Raw genomic sequence first — 23,410 nt, 5'->3', positions numbered from 1 at the left:
CACACTGGACAAAATCGTGCGTATCTGTACTGAAAAGCCTATTCACTTAAGTGTTCAGTTTCACATTCCAGCTGTTTTACAGCTCAGAGCCCCCGCTCCAAGTATGGTCAGCTACAGAAGGTTGCTCTGGGACATGCCCAGTTGGGTTTGAGTATCTCCAAGGATGAATACTTCACCACCTCCCTGGGCAACTAGTCCAGCATTCGACAACCCTCACAGTGAAAAAGCCTTTTCTTAAGTGAAGAAAAGGTCCATGTTAAGGAATTTCCTGTATTTCAGCTGGTACCCATTGCCTTTCATCCTGTCACTCTGCACCACTGAGAAGTGTGTGGCTCCATCTTCTTTACTTCCCCCATGAGGTATCTATACACTTGGATAAGATCCCCCTGACTCTACTATTCTCTAGGCTGAACAGTCCCAGCTCTGTCAGCCTCCCTTCATATGACAGATGCTGCAGTCCCTTCATCACCTTCATATCCTTTCACTGTATTTGCTCCTCTATGTCCATGTCGTTCTTGTACAGGTGAGCCCATAACTAGACACAACACTCCAGATATGGTCTCACCAGTGCTAGTTTTACAGCCATTCAAAAAGCCTCTTTTTGAGCAAAAACCTGTAAATAATAATTCTAAAACTTTTCTTGTTTATTACAGGTGTTATTTTCTGGTTTTAGAAACATTCATTTTGGAGTTCATTATATGCATTGAACTAAAATAGTAAGCAATCCCTTCACTATAGATATTGGAAAAATATGTTGCAATACTGGGTTTGTCTCCTATGCTGTCACTAAGGAATTCTTGTGTACAGCACTACAGATAAAGTAGACATTTTTGCTGTTTTTCTTTTCTGATATTCCTTTGTTTTTACCACAGAGGTTGAATAATACTTTGGTTCATTAAGGCTGGACAGAGCATTTGCAAGCAGCAAATCCAGTTGCAGTGGCAGGGTGGTGATGGTTGACACAGACTAGGAACAAATGAGGAGCCACACTAAGAAAAAAAAGGGAGAAAGTCTGCACCTGAAGCATGCACTTGAATCCAGGAACTGTGAAATGTTGCAAGATTCCCATAATTTGAATACAGCCACTGACACCTGAAGAAAATATCTTAATTTTGAAAAAGTTTTTTAAAAATATGTTCAAATGCTTTCCTAAATCAAGGCTAAAAAGTATAGATATTCTGGTCTAAGATGAACTTACGAACTGTTGAGACTATTCTCCAAAACTATCAGAAACACATGTTCCTTGGATACCTACAATTTTATTTTGACAATGTTTTGCCTGGCAATTATGTTATTAATTCAGCTATTTCAAATTCAACAATTATTTTCAAAATTATAAGAATATAAGAGCCTTTGACTTCTTCTAGGTTTGATCCAAAGGAGCCACACTGAAAACAAATATCTTTAGTGAATTCAGAGGAAACAGAAAATTCTGTGGTGCAATCCTTGAAGTCAACAGGGCTAAACTGGCTCATATCTTCAGGCACTAGCTAAAAGAAGACTGCAAGTTAAAATGATAGCAGAAAGGATACTGTAGTCTTTCATGTCAAGATTGTAGTAGGAAAGGATGAAATTATTCTGACTACAAATGTCAGCCAATGATAATTTACACAGTCTCTTGTCTGACAGAAAGCTAGATAGAGAGGAAATCTTAGAAAGGAAAATATTGGCGTGGTCAAAGTAGAATATGTGAGTATTTAATGAAAAACAAAAAGTTTTCAGTTTGAGGGATTTTTCCCCAATAAGGAAGGCAACAGTTGAACAAAAAAGACCTAGAGACTGTAATACATTATTTAATAACACTTTTTTTAAAAAATTATTTTCAGGTTCAATACATGAAAAGCAAAAAGCTCTCAAAAACATTTCTGAATATTCTGAACACACAAAACCTGCACCACTTCATTCCTCCTGAATCTATCACCAGGAAAAGTTTTTCATTAGCTTGTACCATGTTCTGCCTTTCAACAGTGAGCTTATAGCTCTATGTTTGACCTTTCAGGATCTTAAATGGAATCATACCCTTCCAAATCTGAGTCAGTCTTTGGGAAAGGTGCAATGTGATTGGTGAAGAAGGGATCAATTAACTCCTTTAACTTAAAGTAATGGTCATAAAGGTTAATATTGTATTTAATATCATAGCAATAACATTGGTCATCGTATCTCAAGAATTTGTTTGAAAAGAGGAAAATGCGTCTCATATGGCATCTTTTAGAGAAGGTATAAACCCAACAGTAGTCAAATATTTAAAATTATTGCTCAAAAACAATCATATTCAAATAGAAGAATGCCAATACTTGTCTATTCCAATCAGGGGGCAACTTCGTCAGATCACCAGGCTCTTGTTAATTGTTTTGATGATGTGATCGTCCCCTGACTCTAGAGAGGATAGAAGAGTTGTGATGATGAAGGTCCCCGATTCGATGCCACAATTGATAACCTAGACTAGTATGTCTTGTTTTAAAAGCTGCTTTTGCCTCCCACTCATACTTTTGCATGAGCATTCTGTGCAACTTCTCTTATTAGGACAAAGAAAATCCATCTCCGTCTTGATCAGATCAGAATATTTTCTGTGGGAGATTACTAAACTCAGTTCTCACAGCTGTGCTCCTACAGTGGGCTTAATAGGGAAGAGGAGAATGAAACATTGTGAGATAAAAGACATTTGCAATCCGTAAGTAACAGTCTGAAGACCCTCGTCTAAAGCTGGTTAATATTACTGGAGACCAGTTTTCCCTGAACATAGCCCTAAAACATTCATATATATATATTTGAATATATATATATAAAAACCCAGTACAATGAAGACTGAGATTTCTTTTCCTGTGTATAAAAAAAATAAGGCCAAAACCTTGGAAAGATATTGAAGAAAAATCAATCTATGGTATACAGTATTAAGTGGGAATATTGTCTGCAAGTGGTTCAATCTTGACATTTACTCTTATTCAACACTAACCCATCTGAATAAGCATAAATTTTCCCTTATAGCTGCACTCTTTTACAAACCTGAGATTTACATGCATAAACTGGCATCATTTAAAGTACTGTGTTAGACATGTAGAGTAGCCTCTGCCTTTTCTGAATAATTTCGTTCTTCTGGAACTTGCTCAATAATTTTCAAATCTACCATACTGATAACATTCTTCTACCCATTTCCCATGAGGGTGTCTCTACAAAATCCACAACATGGAGCATCAAATGGTCATCAAGCATTAACCAAGACAGCAAACATAATCAGGCTGGCACCTCTTTCTTCAGGAGAGTGTCTAACTGAGCATCCCCTATCCCATGAAAAACCTCAGAAACTCCCATTTTATTTTCCTCAACACTAATAGTTTATGTTTAATTGGCAGACACAGTGCTGAGCTCTGTTAGTTTTCAAATCACTATGCTTTAGACTGTATTCAAAATAAAATATTTTGTTTGTTTAAATTGTATTCAAATTACAGCATTTTTCTCAATGTCACTTAGCAAAAATTTCTGCATCTCCTTGACACTCCTGGGTTTTACTTGCTGATTTGCTTTGTTTCCAAAACAAAGCACAAAATGCCTCATTGTTTATTCAAATTCTTGTCAAATACCATTGATGGTATAGTTGACATAAACAATACAGGGCTAAAGTGGTTAAGTGTGGCTCTTGCAGCAGGTTTTGTGAGCTAGCACATACTTCTAATCCTATATTTGCTGTACAGCTCTGTAACGCAGTGACAGAATGAAAAACACAGAAATCGTATAAATTATTTTACTTAATGGTAAAGGACTAGTAAAAATATACACAGAACGTGACTGGCATTATTCTTCCTGTGATGCTATGACTTTAAAGACAGTTTAAATGTTATCTCAAAACTAGTATTTGTAACAATTAGTTTAGCAGAATGTATTTTTCATCCTTTGACGTTACTCATTATTTCTGTACCATACGACATCAAAACCCTCTAGGAAGACATATTCCAATCAAGCAACAGCAGTCTTGCAGGAAGACTCTGTAAGAATCCATTTCGTTGTGCTGCTGTGGCTTTCTGTATTGGAGGGTTCTTGTGAATCGCACTATGCTGTTGTCATGCAACTTGGCAAGAAGGAATGGCAAAAGGCAGAGGTAAGCAGCAGCCTGGCTCCAGCCCCGCAATGTGCCTGGTGATACAGATCCTTCACATATTGTTCCATCCCTGACGCACAGGGGCCATGGCACAATATTGTAATCCTCCTCCTGGCAAACTGAAAGCTGATAATCTAGCCCTGAGGTTTGAAAGATCAAAGAGAAACAGATACCAAAAAGACGAACTAGAGCTAAATCAGACTCTGTAATTGCAATAAACCTGGCCTTCCTATCCTGCGTATCTACATATTTTTTTACTATCACTCATCTTGTCTTTGTTTGTAAATTATACATATTGTTAAAATCAAACTGTGACATAGAAACTCTCCATTTTCTGTCATCCCCTGCATTGCTTAAATCCGTAAGAACGGCTCAGACCTTAGTATTAGTCTGTCTAACCACAACTGGCATGGAACAAGCCATAACTGATTTGGGCTTTTATCCTAGAAATTCCATGGTTTCTGAAAAATAACTTAAAATTCATGCATGCTCTCCAAAACTGAATAATCAACAACTCTATCCTCTTATTTTGGAGAAACTGAAATTCATTTCACAACAAATTCAATTCATAGCACATTCATTTCAATTTATAGCAAACAAGCATTCTGGTATTAATCACAAAATTAACAGTTACTTCTCACAACACAGACAAAACACACTAACTACGTCTGATTTTCACTCATAAGACTTCAAATTGGTTTCTAGTCCCCAGATTCACAACATGAAAAAGTGTGAAAAATCCAGGCGTGATTATTGGGCTTTTGCACAGAAAAGGTCCTCTCGCTGACTCTAGTTGAACTGCAGCAGTCGTTTCTAAATTTTCCCCTTAAATAAGGACCCGAGTTAAATTTGCTATCCTACTTCATTGCTACTAGGGTACCTACCGTGAGATGGTGCTCTCTGTACTGACAGTAACCAGCGGCAGATGGTTTGAAAAGGAAGGAGTGCAGAACTAAGCACAGGGTGACGACGCTGTCAGGAAGAGTTAGCTCTTGCTGTACAGACCCAGGAGAGAAAAAGGCGCCCGTGGCAGAGCAGGAAAGGTACCTCTGAACAGTCCTGAGGATGGAGCTTCAATTTCCCCAAGGCCATTCTGCAAAGGCACTTAATGCAAGTTGTCTCCTCTGCGTACGTTACTTCAGCTAACTTCAGATTAACTTTCAACGTGAGTGCTAGTGATTAAGCTTCCACAGTCATGCTCACCAGTGATTGTTTCATAAGGAGCACGACTAATGTGATTACAACTAACACCTCTGATTTAGAAAAGCTTGTCATACTGACAAATAACATACCGCAGCTGCAAACAGTGAATATATCTACCAACACCATTAAAGTGGAAGTGGAGAAACAAATTGTGGAAGCTCTCCGAAACAACCGCTGATCTCAACAGACTGTCAAACTGTGTTTTTCTTTTGGGAGCTGATAGTATACGGTAGTTAACGCAAATTTTTAGAAACACAAAATTAGGTTTCATACGTTCCAAGACAATTTGAATGGAAAGGAGAGTGGTAGCTAATTTGCCAAAGTCAGAATTTTATCTAAACAGGAACAGCAATTTACACAGTGCATTAGCATTTGAAAGAGCAGGCCTGATTCCCAGGAGTGCAATTCTGTTTTTGAATTGGTATAAATTCAGTGAAATCACCAGATTAACAGAATAGTTACTGTAATTCAACAAATTTAGCCTTGGATCACAGAATGCATAGTATAAAAATACTTTGAATTTATGTATAATATGTTGTCCTTAAAATGTTACTGAATCTTCTCTTACAAAGTGAATATATGCTTTCACCAAAGGGAAATAGGAAGGCAAATTGGATCATGCATTCCTGAATACATCTAAAAATGTCTTACTTTACACTCAGTTTATAAAGTTACTATTTCAATTGTTATATTACCTTTAATTAATAACACAAATACATGCGTAATGCTAACTGACAGATGCAGAATTGCCCAGAAGGCCACAATTCAAACCTACATTGCAGAATGTGGCTTAGGATGTCCAGGGTGGTACTGAGCATCACAATAAGGTGCAGCACAGAGGACACTGAGGAAGCCTTAATTTGGGGTACAAAATACGCTTATGGGACAAAACTTGGTGTCAGCAGTAGGAAGGTGAAGTTGGCAAGGACACCAGGATGTCTGATTTGCTGTGTCTGACTCAAGTACAAGGCTCCTTTAGTGCAGCGGAAAACCCTTGCTTATGCTTACATTAAAGTTAGATGAGACTGAATCCTACAGTAGTACCTCGTATCCTGCCCACCTATACATTGGTGAAGGCCACAATGTTTAAAGTTCCCAGTAAATCAACTGCAGTCAGAAAAGTACAAAGAGCAGCGCATGTTCTGCTCCTGCCCCTGCCTCAGGACATAACACACAGGAAGGAAAATGCTCCTCCTCCACGCACCCACCCCCTCCCCCAAACACACATGGCAAGTCTGGAAATAATGTACTTCTGAAACTTCTGAAATAGGGTAAATTACCAGATCTGAAAATCCTACAATTCCTGGGCTACTTCAGAAAAAAGGTGGGAGGGGAAATAATGCTCCTTCCCCACTCCCAGCAGTCCCACCTCATCTCAGTGGTTCCTGTGTGATTCCAGGGATTTCACTGTGCTCCACATGCTCATCACATCTGTGCTCATTGTGGTCCTGGACATGGATGCACACTCACTTTGCAAACACAAGAAGCATTGTAATATAGTTCTGTCTCTCATCTGCTTCACTGCAAAGTCAGCCATCTTATTGTAAACTGCAAAGTAATAGATTATCTCCCATTTTGTTTCTCCTGCTGAGCTGTGGGGGCATTGCCTTCGACTCATCTAAAATCATTATTGATAAGGATCCATAAAGCACTCCATTATAATGTGGAAAGGACATTATACACAGAAAACCATGTAAAGATAATATTTATATTTGAAGCTTTAATTTGCCTTTAATCTATCCTATATTCATTTTTTATGCTTATCTATTAAGTTGCCTGTCTTTCTACTGTAACAGGAAACAAAGAAAAAGCAAGAGCTGTAGAAAAATCACTTCTGTTCTCCATAATGGAGTAAAGTGAAAGTAACTCACTTAAATCAATATGGTTATAGTACTGTACAACAAGTTTCGGATTAGAATCAAGACTATTGCATCTTTTGGTGTTTTGCAGCTTCAAGAGTTAACCAATGGAATAAAAGCCTCCAGTCTGAAGCCTTAGAACTTAGTCTTTGCTTTTGAAAAAGTTTTATTTTAACTTAATAGGACCACAGTTTTAAAAACAGGAATTCATTTGTGTTAGTATTCAGAAGATGCAAACAATGATTTCCATGTGCAAAGCATAGCATTCTGAGTATCAGCACTTACAAACCCAGTGCAAAAGTTCACAGTCACAAAAACATGTTAAAATAAATTTCTCAGCTCACACAAACTTGAAGTAAATTCTTCAAAACATATATACGTATTTAACTTCTTGGAGTATTTCACAGAACAAGAATGCAAAATCCTACACAATTTTTACAAATTGTGTAACCACGAAAAGAAACCCAAGTTTTCTGCTCAGAGACATGTCATACAGCTCTCAAATTTCCTTTCCAGAATTTTTCAGAATTGTCTGTCAATGGTCACACCATACAAATTGCTGAGTAGTAAGTCCAGCTACACAGCAGGTAATTTTATAATGCTACAAAAAAAATTGTGCCAGCCCAACATGAGTAGCGCATTATTCAGCTCAGAGACTCAATGTTGTCTCAGTTAAGAAATAAAAAAAAAGGTTGCTAAACTTATTATAATTCATTAGGTCTCTCTTCCCACATCACACCACTAGTTCTGAGAACTTTTTGACTAAGTTTATACCAAATATGATCTATCCTCTTGTTGCTTTCAGAAATCCATCGCTTGCTTTTCTATTTCACATTCTCAGAAATCACTGGTGATGGTGATACTGGAATGCATCCAAAGTATCTATAGATTGCCCAGAAAGAGTGTGAATTCAACAGTTCTAATTTCCTTAGCCATTCTTTACAGATTTACATGCCAGTGAATAAAACTGAACAATAAGCTATTATTGTCTGTCAGAAGTCTAATGGATCTTTCACAGATACAAGGAGGCAGGTAAGCACTACTATTTAAAGTTTTGATTTGAACAGGTAGACAAGCAGAAAACAGTTGTCAGAAGAGATAAAGAGAGAAAGGCATACAGAAGCGAAACCACTGGAAAAAATGCTGGAAACTAGTCAGGAGTTTAGTCATTTATAATGCCAGACAGGGTTGATGGAGAAAAATGTCTGGTTTGTAGGACAAATTTTCAAAAAAACACAGCATCCTTTGGAAATTACTAGGGCTAGAATCAAATCTTCTGTTTTTTATATCCAGGTGGACATTAATGGACAGTCAAGACTTACGTGCTAGCCCAATATTTCCAAATGTCCATTGTTCAAGCAGTATGGTTTTTCAAAAGCAGTAGCAAAAGTATTAACATATACAGAAATTGAGAAGCTGATTTGAGTGTCCACATAGACATATGCAGACACATATTTATTGCACCAGTGAAAGTCAGTAGTCACAGACAAAGTCATTAGGGAGAAGTTCTTCTAAAGAAGTAAGACTTTGTTCTTGAAGGTACATCCTGAGCACCGACACTCACAGCCCCCAAAAGTGAGCTACTTTTTCTAACCTGTACATGCAAAAAGTCCCACCTAAATAATGGCACATTATGGTTTTAAACTAATGTTCCCTTTAGATAGCCTGTGGAGGAAATAATTTTTGAAGACCATCCAGCTAAATCCCATTTGTTCTACATCTCAAAGGAGGATGAAGTAAATCCATTCTGTCTCTCATTAGTCTAATAATACTATCCTTCGGACAATCTGTATTCAGCCTGACCCCTTTGCCTGTACTTTACCCCAATTAGTTCACCTCATCTTGAGCAACTTCTAAGATTATAAATGCCTATGCAGTTTCAAACCCCTGCCAGGCATCTAGGCCAGGAAGGATCATTCAGAATCTCAGTGAGTCCACAATCATCAAGAGAGATAGGATAATTGGCAAGCCTGTGCACACAGTATGTATACACATTAGACTGTGGGTCATGAAGTGTCAAAGCTTTCATTCCATAATTTCATAGGGGTGCAAAGTGAGCATTTGTGGGCTGGGGCAGAGGTAGAGGATTGCAAAGAAGGTCGCTGGCTGAGAAAAGTTTGCAGTTTTTTTAATAGCTTCTCAAATTACATTGCTATCATAGTGGCAGGTTTTTCTTCAAATACTGGCAACTAAAATGTGCACCATTTTATTACAAAGAAAGCAGAGGATAGTAATTTTGGACTTTGTGAAATTTAGGTGCACACTGTAAGAATTTGTAGCCTTCGTGATAACTTCAGTGAAGTACTTCGGCTGTCAGAGTTCTCAATAGCCCTGTTCCTCCCTCCCCTGCCAGTGGTGAATTTAAAGTATTGATAGACACAGAAAGATAGAGCTTAATCTCCTCCATTCTCTTCACACTAAAGGCTCTCTTGGGTCCACTACTGAAAGAAGGTACTTGCATAACTATCAGCATAATTCTGTTAAGGATTCCAGGTATCACTGTTGGTATGTTAAAAAATCCACTACTTGGTGGGGGTTTTTTCGTGCTTGAATTTTTTTCAGGTAAGGTGTCATCCACTTCAAAAAACTGGTAGACAAAAAAAATAAAGCAAGATGTTGGATGGACCAACTTGACACATGCAAAAATAATTTCTTGTTCCTGCTTTTGACAGCTGCAGTCTGAATGTTTTAACCTGAACTAATATACACTTTTTCAATAGTATGCTTTTTGGATTTTATTAGGACCTCAGAAAATTACCACAATGTGGTTCTGCAAAACAGACTCATGAACTCCTGAATATAGCATCCAAGTGTCCTTCCAAACATATCTCACTTCCTCAAGTCTTAAGATGCTCTTGCTTGTAAGGAACATTTTCATCAGCATTCCATAAGCTGCAATACCACTTAGGATGGGATTCAATTTAAAGATTTTAATAAGTAAAGTCCATTTTGGGTTGTGGGCATAACAACCTACAGATTAGCTTTACCTTTTCAACGGAGAACCCCTCCATTTATACACTTAATAGTAAACTAAAACACAGTGTGGGTATGTCATGGCAGCAAGAGTAAGTACACTCATTTTTGTTCACCTAGTTTGCTTGATAACCACAAGGTGAAACCATGACAGCAAAGAATTCTGTGTAAACTAGTCACTGGAGGACCACGGCACTTACTGGGGCAAGTGACCTGGAAGGATGTTTACCATTTCAGGAGAGGTAATCAGTCTGTAATCAGACCTTCCCACAGACTCAAAGCATACTTGACTCCAGAATGTTTTTTTTCTTCCTCTCTTCCTTGCAATCAATATAATTTGGTGGGACCTTTCTGGACCTGACCAAGTATACTGCAAGGCCTCCCTGTTTAGCTGGGATTTTCATAAGGTAATGTGGGAACAACTTCATCCTTAGCTCTAATTTCAGGTTACATATATATGTATATATATTTTAATTATACTTGCTGTTAAGGCATTATTGACAGCCACAATATAGAGAGAAACAAATAAAACTCCTAGCTAAATACCCAGAATATTCATTTCTAGCAAACTGCCAAGATATGCCAGTGGAGATATGTCCATCAGGTACTAACAGGGGGGAAAAAAAAAAAAAAGGAACTGTGGAACACTCTCCCTAAATGAGCAGGCCAAAGAACTGAGACATTTCCTGATGCATAATCTGTAAACTGACATCTGGCCTGTTGGGCAGGACAGTACTCCTCCTGGTGCTGAGCTAGAGACTGTGTGACAAGCTAAATGCACTTAAGAGCATTAAGCCTTCAAGAAGTGGCAAGTGGCACACATACATGCTGTCTGTTGGTAGCACTCAGGACTGCAGCATATGCGCTCCCCACTTGTGTGCACGCATAGTTAAACTAACTGCTAAAGCTGTCACCTCACCTCCTTTAAGATATCACATACTATCCCCCTCACTGCAGTCTTTCCATGACTTACAGAGGAAGTTGTGCTGCTGTTTGTTCCAGCAAAAAATTGTACCCATACACTTCTTTGCACCCTCTTACACCCACTGGGTTGAGGGAAAGCTGATTGGTTAACAGATCAATAAGCTATCTAGTGGGTTTAAACATTGTAATTGAGGAGTGATTATTCTAAGAAATTCTGACAAGGTAGAAATCAGGTATAGTACCCAAGCAATAGCTTGAAATAAAAAAACTATTTTAGTTTTTTTATAATAAAATAAAAAATAGCTATGCCTATATCTAACACCTACACTTAAAAAAAAACCCAACCCACTGATATATTTAGCAAATGCTAACACAAACCAAGAATATGAGAAGAGAACTGCTTTGGTAGTTATTGAATGCTTACATGCAAACAGTTTCATGAAGCTTCGAGACTGAAATTTCCCTGCTCCCTGTTTTCCTCCTTAAAAATAAATCACTGTGTCTGAACATTGGAATTGTGGTCTATTGTGAGCAGAGCTGAAATTATGTAGTGGATTCAGCACATACTGGAAAAGCAGAAAGCTCTTGCTATCTTTGTGAGCTAGTTGAAAAGTGAAAACAGATTAGAAAAATAAGTTCTTCAATAGGCAGCAACATTGCTTTCACACCAGATTTGATGAATAAGTCCTCCCAGCGGCACTAACACCTGATACGCACATTGCATGGATTAGCAAGTTTTAGTCCAGGCAGAAGAAAAAACATTTTTTTTTTCCCTTCCAGTAACTGCTGCAGGTATATTATCTAATGAAAACACAACAAGATTTCTCTAAGGATTGTGAAATTCAGTTGGTCTTTCCATCAAACAATTATATGTTGTTCATCTACTACCTGAGAAGCACTGAGGCATATCCAGACCTGATTACATTTATTCTTAGCTCCAGATCAGACTACCCCACTAGGGCGGCAAGCAGTTTCTCATCTCTGCCTTACCAGCTCCTTGGTGCAGGCATACACAAAAGAGGGGTTTCTAATAACAATAGAGCCACATTTGCTTAATATCTTGATCATCCTAAATCAGAATGTCTTTGATCATTAATGGAGCCTTTTGGAGTGTTTCAAATTAAAGGATAAATTTTCAAAGACATGTAAGAGGGATTTGCTGACTGTCTTCTATTCAGACCAGTGGGAGGTAAACAGCTCAATCCCCATACACTGCTCTGAAATGTACCCTTTCTAATACTGTATTTTCAAAAGACATCAGACTTTTCAATAACTAAGAAGCTTCTAAGAAAAACAGTATCATTTCCACTGATGTATCTGTCAGCTAATGCTACTTCCAGGAAAACATTAGGCCTGCAGGAAACAGAACAGCTCAAAGACTTTCACAGGAGAAGAATATGAAGTACTCCTAGGGGTTGTGCCCCTTGACCTGCAAAGTGTGTATTCTTTTGCACCGCTGCGTATGCCAGGCTCTCCCCCTCTACATACAGAACAGGACATAGGGCTAAGTGAAAAGTGGTCTTGCAACAAACAGCACTTTTGCATACCAGTGTTCACTGAAGGCTCTAACTTTTAGAGATTATTAGCAGGAGGTACACCAAAAATATCAGTTCAGCACAAAAAAGACTCAGAGGAGCATGAAGGTAAACAAGGATTAGAGTCATATCGTGAGAAAGATGTCAAGCGGCACCTGATGAACACAACAAAGGTTAACATCCAATGTATTCATTGCAAATGTGGAGGGAAACAGAATCTTTCCCCAGTTTTCTGCAAATTTTGTTCATATGTGCTAACTAAGTGCACAATGTGGTCCTTAACAGTTCTGAGAAACATGGTAGTTTACGTAAATGCATAAGGGAAATCAAAATCTCAATTGCTTTTTGCAAATGCAATAAACTACACATTCTTCTCCCTGATGATTTTTATCATTAATAATGTAATCTCACAAACTAAATATCAGAAGGTGTAAACAAGTTGTTAGAACAGATTCTTGAGAGCTATTCTTCCCATTACAGCAGGATTTTTCTATTCTGCAAGGAATTTTTACAAGTTATCTCTAAGAGACAGAGAAGGATATATGGAATTCCCTCTCTCATATCCTTTATTAAATATATATTTCTATTTTAATTAAAAGATTTTCTAAGATTTCTTTTGATTCATTTGGTCAAATGGCAAAGACTAATTAGAACAACCAAGGTTTGCAAGCCCATTAGAAAATAATAATCCTCAGCAGCAAAAGTAACAAACATGAACCGAATATTAAGACATTATCTCCTCAAGGTCAAAAGTAGTTCTAATTAAAAAAAAACCAACCAAAACCAACAACAACAAAAAAACCCAACCAAAACCAAAAAAAACAAAACAGAAAGAACAGGTATCTGAGAAAGTACTTACTACAATGTCTTCAGGAAAAGTATCCAGACTGAAAGAGCCATCATCAAACATGACTTCATAGAAAAGCTGAGATGTCACTCCTATGACTCTGCAACTATAGTATCGTGTATTCCTATGTTTCGTGATGACTGTCTGCCCAACTGTAATAGCCTTCTCACATGCTTTAGCTCTCTTGAAAAAAGGAAGAATTTAAAAGAAAAAGTCATTTTAAAATACCAGCTTACTCATCAGATTTATATGTCAAAACAGAATTGATAACAGTTCACCACTCAATATAAAAACTTCAAATGCAAAATCATTCCTTCCAATCATGATCACACACATGTTTTACATACAAAGTTTCTGCATTTTATGAGAAAACAAATGGCATCTGAAGAATAACAAATCACAGCACTCAGAAATATTTTTGGAACTAATGCCTTCTAACTATTCTGCATTAGATCAATAACACACAATTAGCAATATTTGTAAATTTTATTTGTCGAAGAATTCATAGAATTTGCTTGAAGAGGTAAGATGTGATGAACCCAGACTATGGTCTTGCATTGTTTTAAATTATGCGATTTTTAACTACTGGATTTCAGTATGATTCTACATAGTTGCTTAATATTTTGCTGAATGGGATGCAATAACTAAATGCATATCCAGTTCTTGTCAGAACTGTCTACAGCAGTGTATCTGAGTAATTTCTTAACCCACACTGTGCAGAACTTTTGCTTTAAAACTTCAGACAACATTGAGGACTCTTCATTAGTTATTTATGTAGTAAATCAGTAGCAATAATTTTTTTTCATTTCACACTTTTAATTCCCCAGAGCTAGTTATGTCAATCAGAAGAGTAGCAGGGTTGTTAAACTATGCAAAAATTCTGCATCAATAACTGCTTGATGGATTCTGTAAATAAAAAAAAGAATGGAACCTTTTAAGTAAGCAAACGCTCAGAAGCTTACGTGATGCAGACAGCTGTTAAATCTCAGCTCCCAACTAATGTATCCTCATGAACTTTCCACTTAAAAAGCAACCTTCTTCACCAGGAAAAATAAAATCAAGATCTTCTCATCCTAATAATGCAAAGAAGGCAATTCTTTCTTATGATCCTGACTGTCTGTTCATTACCTCACGAAGGTCCATTTGTTTATGCAAAACTGAGTTATTGTGACTTTGGCTATATCTGAACAGTTGAACTTTTCTTATACTGGAAGATGCTACTATAAGGGGCAACTACACTGGTATATACTAAGCATAAAATATTTTTTATTAGAAATGTTTATATAAACTTCATGAAAATATTTTATTATGTACATATGCTAAAGTAATTACTCAGTTTCCTAGCAATGCTTTTCAAACCTTCAAAGGCAGTGAATTCTTCAATCAATATAATTGACTGAATAGGAAAAACCCACCCTAAACTCGAACATTTCTGTTTTTGCAGAGACTGTAGTCACTATCGTGCCTCTTTCTTGGACCAGGTTCTGGCATTTAGAATTTTTAAACTTCTCTGCTCCTGCAAACTAAGGGCAAACTAAGTACAAATATTCTGTACCATTTCTGGAGACAGTGCACTAAATCTCTGTGTGTCAGAACTCTGCCTGACATACGCATTTGGAGGATTTAGTTGAGGTCACCTCAGATAGTAAAACCCAATGATATTTCTAAAGCATTTTCAAGTTTACCTAGAAATAATGTCTGAACATACACACAAATTATTTAACCATTTATATGTATAACAAAACTGTTTCTTGCCCATTTTACCTGTCTTTAGTTAGACTAAGTAGCAGAACTAACTACATAAATATCAATTTAGTGATATTATCACAGGATGGATAACATGTCAATTAGCATTTTTATCCAATCTTGAAACATATGTAAACATAAATGTTAATTTACATTTCAGTTCTTGACTTTAGTCTATTTAGTTACTTGGCGGGGGCAGGGGGGGATCAGAAGTAAACTGGAGTGTATTAATTGATTTACTTATATGATATAATAGAAACAGTTTGATATTACAGAAACCCAAGGAGAAACAGCTCTATTAAAAGGTTTAAATGTTTTTAAAGCCTGAAAATGGAACTCTTCAGTGAAGATGGAAGGCAAAATATAATACTTTAAGAGACAATACAGGCTCATTTAATGATAAAATTTTCAGAGAAGAAATGACATTGCTCATTAGAACAAATAATAAAACCCAGAAATGCATCCTAGCTCAAGGAGAAGATTATTTTTTAGTATGTTGTCTTGGTAGGATTCTTGATTTATTTCTCAGAAAAAATATTGACAAGCACACTCTGTAATTGATTGCATGTCCCAGAAAACATTTCCTGTCAGAAAATCTTAAGAATTTATTGATGTTAAGAATGTCATTTTTCATCAGAAAGGACAGTTGTTATGTAAGGGAGTCTATCAGATTAAAGAAACAGCTGTGGTAGTTACCAGATTATTGAGAAAGCTGTGGTTTAAAAAGCATGATTTTCTTTAACAGTACCTAAGCCAAGAATGAACTAAGTGGCAGAAATAGAGAAAACAACCAGATACAAAGCAAAAAAAAGTTAACCTCCTCTTCTGTGTGCAAACTTCAAAAAGATAAGAGGGAAAATGATGTTGTCCTTCATTTTCTGTATGGCAGGACACAATAATCTTGTTAAATAAAATATATAAACTACCTGTATATGAAATCATAATAACTATCATGAAATAGGCATCTGATGTATATCCAAATATCTAGAAACTTTGTCTGACTACAATTTTTAATGGGGGATCCTCAAAATTCTAAGACTTATTTGATAGAGGAACATAATTCTCATTTCATCATTTTAAGCTTATTCCTTGGAACTCCAATTTAGGCATAGAAATGATGCATGACATTTCAAAAATATGCTGTCTCATTATTATTTAATAATATGTCCTTCCTGAGGCATGCCTTAGTCCCTCTGAAATGTTAAGGGACTGGCAGTAATTAGCAGACAGTGGCAAACAATGACATTGCATAACTCAGGTATTCAACAGAAAAAGGATTTACAGCTTCCATTTGATAGCATCCCTTCGTTCCCTGTGTGCTACAGATGTAAGAACTAGACAGTAATAGAAGAAGATAATTTGAAATAGCTCAAAAAGCAGCAACACTAGGTTTTTGCAACTCCTATCCAGTGGGTTTTTGCAACTCCTATCTTTGCCTCTTCTGAAGACAGTTAGTCTTTCAAAATGCATGTAAATGGGGCTGCCTAGATGGCCTCTTCTGATCACACTTTCCAAATTAAACATCACCTGTGAGTATATGTTTGCCTCCAGCTGGGTTTCTCTGACCCTCAGGGCTGTCTTTGCTAATCTTGTATGGATCCTTTGGGGTTTTTTTTCCTGTTAGTATAGTTGCATACAACTTCTTTTTCTCATTTCCTTGTGTATGAAAGAGTTCTTTTAATCAAAATCCTTCTGCAGCACCTATTCTCAACAATACTTCCAAGTGTTCTTGCAGTTTAGGACAAAAAGGTGTGAGGGATATGTTACATGCCCAGAAACAAGCACAGTCAAAGAGGAAAAATGAAGAAAACATGACCTGCTGTCTGTAAGTAGTAAATCGCAGAGCCTTCCTTGTATATTGACACTCCAATTTACATAACAAAATAATATGGGCTGCAACAGGAATAATCAAAACCATTCTGTATAAAACAACTTCTCTGCTAGAAAATTTTTGTGCTATTTCTAAAGCTGTACTTTCAGCAAATACAAGAGGCATGCTTAGTTTTGAGTCCATGGAACTCCAAAGAACATATTTTTGAAAAGTCATATTAACATTTAAAAACTCCAGTTCTTAGTATTTCTGTATTTACTTAATTTGGCAGCACTATATGGATGCAAGGATTATGCTTTCTCTTTTGATTGGTTTTTTGATGATTTTTTATCAGAATACCCTCGTGTTTTCCATGGTTGACATTAAAACAGTATTCTAGGAAAAAATCCTGAAAACAATACAGAATCTGATCCCCAGTGAAAAAGACTTGTGAAAGTATATTGCTGAATAATTTGGACACAATTTGCTTGATATCACAGCCATAAATAATTTGGATGCATACTCCACCTCATCATTGCAATAAGCCCTTGCCTGAGGTGAAGAGATACACTAATACCAGTAATAATACACATTATTTTACATAGGTAGGATTTTTGTTGAGCACCCTCATTGATTTACATATTACAATACCACTATAGATATATGTCACAATTTTTCCTAGTGCGCAGAAGCCATCCTTTGGTTGTTGAGTTTTCGGTTGTTTGGTATTTTTTTTAAACTTGAAGAAAGTAGCAATCACAGGTATTCACTGAGCATTTAGGCACAATATCTACAGCCTATATTAGTGGAAAAACAGACAATTTTAATTTTGTTTCACTGAAATGAGGAGAAATAATAGTGTCCTTGCTTTATGTACAATGTTTTCAACTGCTAAATACCAGAAGAGATTTTTTTTCTGGCTGACAAGACAATCTATTTGATTCCTGTAAAAATTTGCAAATTGAGTATAATATTTCTGTTTGCATGATTCCCCTGTTCTGCTTTCCAGCAAGGAAGTTAAAACAACAGACAAACAAAAAAGTTCATTAGAAGTAAGATACATTGCTATGCCTAATGGTGAAGAGCAATGTAATTTCTGCATGAAAGAATAGCTAATAGCTAAGAAAAGCATAACAAGAAAACCAATGGTGAAAAAACTTCCAAAGGCTTAAAGATGTGATTAGATTAATTATCCAAAAGACAGAGTACAAAATCAAGCATATACAAACATATGGCAATCTCCTTTGTCTCAGGAGTAATTTAAGAATTTCACAGTTAAAGATTCTTTAACAAAATATCTGATCTTTCCAAGTTTTGGCCCAATGAAAAACACAAGAGTATAATTTTTCTTTCTCTTCTGCAAATCTGATTTTGATTCGAGCCACAGGAAATAAATTTTCAAAGTTTTTCAAAAAGGTTGAAAAAGAAGTTTTTCAAAAAGGTTGGTGCTGAGTTTCAGGAAAGGACGTGATAGTCTCATTCCAAGCTATTTGAACATCCTTCACACAACCTCTTAAATAGCAGCCACACAAAACCCTGTTTCTCCATACCTAGTGGGTTTTTTTTACTTCGATGCTACCTAGTATAGGTCAAGAAAATCACTAAGAAAAAAATGATTTTATGGGATTCCATGTCACTCTATTACTATTGCGTTTTTTCAGATAAGCATGTGTTTTGTTTCTTACCATTCAAAATAATAGCTATTCAATAACTTCTTTTCTGTTCCAGAGAAAGTGTACACTAAGAAACTTAAGTGCTAAAGTCTGCACTGTTTTATATTAGATTGAAAGTATAAATTCAGGTTAAACAACCTACCTGGTTTTCATTAATATTTTGTAGGTATTTCTATTAATAAGTAACATGAACACGGAAATGCCAGAAAAAAAGTCTGTTTAGGACAGATATACCACTATATTAAGTAATAATTAAGTAATTAGAATATTAAGTATTTAGAAGTATTAAATATTAAGTAATTAGAAGACATAATCTGAAACTTCAGCACATTTACCATTTAGCATCATAAAAGAGAATAAGGTGAAGAAAATCACTTGCATTATTTAACAGCATAAGGGGATTCCAGCATCAGAGACATGTATATTAGAGGAAGGTGGAAAAATTAAGGGGCTGAGGAAGTGGCCGCAATATACATATGAAGTGGGAATAGAAGAAAGTATTATGCAGAAAGTCCTATTTGATCAGGAAATGATTTTCCAGCTTCTGATCCAAATCCCACTGGGCAGAGTATAAAGACTTGTCCCAAACAAATCCTAGAAAATATTTGGGAAGAACAGCCCTATTTTTACTGGCCATGATTTTAACCCACTAATTTTCAACTAATGGTGACGTTTTCCAAGAAAGCCAAGAAAGTATCTTAAGTTGCCTGTACAGATAGAGGTTTACGTTTGTTTGTTTTTCAAACAAAACTAATTTTCTTGAAAAATGTCTGAAGAAACTAAAACCACATGAAGTGTACTTGTTTCACATGTTAATTCATTTTGGAAAACAAAAATCTTTAAAAGGCTTAACAGTTCTGTGGAAGTTTTAAACAAGGACACACAATTTGTTTGCCTTTTTAAGAACCACCAGCAGATTGAACACTCAGGACTGATTACTCTAGTTGGGAGCATTACATTTTACTACACTAGAAAGAAAATCTTACTCTTCAGTAGTCTTGTCATTAAGACCAAGGATTCACTGACAATCTCTTGAAAGAAAGACATATCTTATACAGACATTACCTGGGTTTATTTCTTTCACTTTTAATGTATAAAGGAGATTAAAAGTTTGCAACTTGCAAATTCTCAACTTGACTAACTTACCAAGCTATTTCCTTAGTAAGACTACGTTAAGTCCTTCTAGTTTGCTAGGAAACAAAATACAGTTTTAAAAGCCCAAGATAAATGGCAAGAGTTCTCTCTTAACTGAGATAGTAACAATTCATTTGAATAAAAGACATTAAACTAATTCTTCAGGTGTCTCATCTAAAATTAAACGTTCCTTCTCAGCACAGGCTAGAAATAAAAAAGGCACAGTAATAACATGAATTTTCATGACATACCAGGGTTACTTTGCCAGATGACAGAATAACTATAATTGGATATTTGCAAGACACTGTTTGGCTGCAGAACAAAGAACTTACATATACACCATATCCTTTATCTCACAGTATCTGTGAGTATTTGCAAGATACTGTGATCTGGGTATTTGTAATATGCTCCAGGTTAACAAAAGAGAGAACTCAAAGACTTGTTCTGGCTCTCAAAACAATACATTCAACAATGACTCTAATGCAAAAATGCATTAGACATATCAAGTATCATTTCTCCCAGGTAATGGCATAAGGAAAAATCTTCAAGATGTAATAGTTTGCTATGTATGGAAATATGATAGATGGAGCTATTATAGCATAGTATGGATCCTTCTTCCATTTTCTCTGGAAACATACTTTCATTCTGCAATTCCATTTTTTAACAAATAAGAAAACAAATTCCTTACCGCATTTTGGTTGATCTTGTGCCTGAAACATGTGATGTAGACAACATATGGCCAGTCATCAGGTTCCATCAGCACGCCTGCAGCATGGGCACAGGTAACATGGAAGGAGGCTGGGCAGCGTCCATATGAACACTGAATGCAGGCACCAGAGATTTTCTTAATTCTCTGTCTGCAGAAGATACATTTCTGTAGAAGCAAAATAAACAGAATATTTACTATACTACCCCAACTCCACCAACTTCTGCAAGTATCTCAAGGACTGAAAAGTTATTTGTTTTTCACTGATTACATTTTATACCTTGCAATAGGCATGGCAAAAGAACCAGCATTTATGAATTACAAGGTAACTTAGTAATATAATAATTAATATATAGCATTTTTGCCTTTTTGACATTAATGTGAAGACAATCTGTTCTGGTGCTCTAGTAAGAAAACTGATATAAAGATAACTATTTCAAAGTTTAATTTAAAATTCCATACACTCCTCTGAAAATTAACCTGCTCCTCCTAAAATGGGTAAATCAAAAAACCTGCACATAATTCTGCAAAAAGTAACAGCATGACTCGAAAATAAAGAGAATAGGCCCACAGAAATGTAGGGCTAGATGGGACTTCCACATATTTAAATGAGCCCCCTACTTTGAAGCTGCAATAAATATATACTTAGACAGTCTTTGGGAGATGGCTAATCTAACATGTTCATGAAACAGTTTCTACAACATCCTCAGATAACCTGTTACAGTGGATAAATCTCCTCAAGGTTAGAAATGTTTTCTTTATCTCAAGCCTTTGCATAATTCCACAGCTGAAGGCTGTTCCTAAGCCCCTTTTTATTTTTTCTAGTCTGGTTTTCATTGGCTGTGTATTTAATATAATGGTGATTGAGTAGGCTGTATTTCCCCACTTCTTATATTAAAACATTTCAACAACTTTACCAGTGTCAAGACATACCACTTTTTTTCTTTTTGCCAAAATAGAGACCACATCAAAATATTGTCACTATTTTGTAAGTAACGTAAGTAAGTGGCCCATATGAAACAAATGAAGGGACATGAGCTAGGTTAATTAAGTCTGGGAAATAAGGTCCACCATACTAAAAAAGACAAAGTACAAGACGACTGGTATCTTGCCACCAAAAGACATTAACAAACACGCTAGACAGAATAATTACTTTAGTAACATCTATGGACAACTGTGTTATATCACACATGGGAACTCTCCTCTGATAACTCTCATCATGGCTAACAAAACTGCAAATGTTACTGATGATCATAAAATTATCTCAGCTATCCTAAAATACAGACATTTTATTTAAGGACACAAAACAGTGAATTCAATAATTTGAAAACACTGCCAGAATAGTGATTACTTCCATTTGTTCTAAATTCTCTAGTCACTGATTTTGTCAAACGCCCTCTTGTCTGCCTATGCTCAGAAAACGAGTAAGAAAAATTTTGATTTATTTTTACTGTATGGTTAATAATTCAAAGCATTTCAAATTAACTCACATCAAATTCTTATTCCCAGGTTACCAGAGAATTTTGTTCTATTGTTCATTAATTTCCATATTCTGAAGAAAATCTGCAGAAATTTTATTGTATAATTCAGCACTTGCATAGTTTCAATGACTTCTAGCACTCAGTTTGTGACTGAAATAATGCTTTTTGCAAGTGCTAGCCCTGTCAAACTCATGCAGGGTTCTAGTTCATGCATCATTCTGAACGTGAAAAACTCTTCAAGTTCTGCCTTCATATCCACCCTCCGAAAGCCAACAGCCTGCATGGCTTTGCACAGGCAGAAACAAGAGTAGCATCTGGCATCTGGAACTTAGTTAAAAATTTTACCTATCATTCACTAAAAGGACCAGAACTCAGCTCAGTCTGCTGTAGCAGCATCAGGTCTGAAAGACTAGTGAGAGGTAAAGATGATTTCGCCATCAAAAGAAATGTTCCAGAGACTTCACTGATATGCTGATATCTCATTGTGCATTTGTAGTCATGTGCATGAAACAATTTTCAGATAGATCAAGTAACTGTTTCTCAAGGGAGCTTAAGGATTTTTTTATATGTACATATTCAGAACCAAGTAAAATGGAAATTCCAGAAAGAAAATACTATTGAAATCTATTACGTGTAATGTCTAGACACTGAGTTCATGCAAATACACAGCTCCTTTTGAATGCTTTTTCACGCAGATATACACACAAATTCACCAGTCAGCTTAACGAAAGAAGAAAGACTGAAGTACGAAACACGTCTGAGTATTAAAAAAAACAAAAACAAAAACAAAAAAAAACCTGGCCGCATGTTCTGACTAAAACACTCCAAAAATACAGTTCAAACAAAATGTAGAGAATGGGGAAAAGGGATAAAAAAGTAAAGTGCAGCTAAACTAGCAGTAACTGAAAGAAGTATGTTACAGCAGGAAATGCTGATCCCCTTAAATTATTGGCTGCACTTGTGCAAGGCAGCAAATATGCAAACATTACAATGTGGCTGTAAGTTTCTTCAGCATCTTACTAAGGTATCATGAAAACTTGGGAGATGCACAAATCTGAAACATTACATTACATGAGTAATGCTTCCCAAAAAGATGCACTTACAACTATATGTTGTACAATAGTTCTATTTTAATATTTTAAGGCTTATCACCTTTCAGAAGTGGAAAAGCTGAGGAAAATAAAAGCAATATGAGGACAGTAAGAGATGCTGGAAGGGAAGCTGGAAGTGCAATTAGGAAAACTGAAAATGTAACACATTAAATGGGATGGCCAAATCCACAGAAATTAGAGCAAAACTTCATCATTCCCATAAAAGAGACCGATTTCTCTGTTCTCTTCCAGCATAGGTTAACTTAATAAGAACATATCAGACAACCTGACATATTGTAAGAAAAGTTATTTCTCACAGTACTTTTCAGAGTTGC

The 23,410-nt window shown here is 36.1% G+C and overlaps 1 protein-coding gene across 5 annotated transcripts in view; it reads right to left on the bottom strand.

The window, feature by feature from the left end:
* The window catches only part of KDM4C (lysine demethylase 4C), a 275,362-nt gene that overhangs the window by 9,927 nt on the left and 242,025 nt on the right, over positions 1-23,410 (bottom strand). For 3 of the 5 annotated variants that reach the window (XM_072859870.1, XM_072859871.1, XM_072859872.1), the window contains exons 18-19: positions 20,486-20,671; positions 13,447-13,617 (exon numbers count right to left, since the gene is read on the bottom strand). In XM_072859870.1, the coding sequence (XP_072715971.1) occupies positions 13,447-13,617; positions 20,486-20,671 (357 nt within the window). Of the gene's footprint in view, positions 1-13,446; positions 13,618-20,485; positions 20,672-23,410 lie in introns of those variants that run through there. The other 2 variants (XR_012042211.1, XR_012042210.1) reach the window with 2 other exon arrangements.

The sequence above is a fragment of the Ciconia boyciana genome, chromosome 4, assembly GCF_034638445.1.
Source record: "Ciconia boyciana chromosome 4, ASM3463844v1, whole genome shotgun sequence".
NCBI classification, from domain to species: Eukaryota; Metazoa; Chordata; class Aves; order Ciconiiformes; family Ciconiidae; genus Ciconia; species Ciconia boyciana.
The sequence above is the reverse complement of the archived record's forward strand: the minus strand, read 5'-3'. Positions and strand labels throughout refer to the sequence as shown.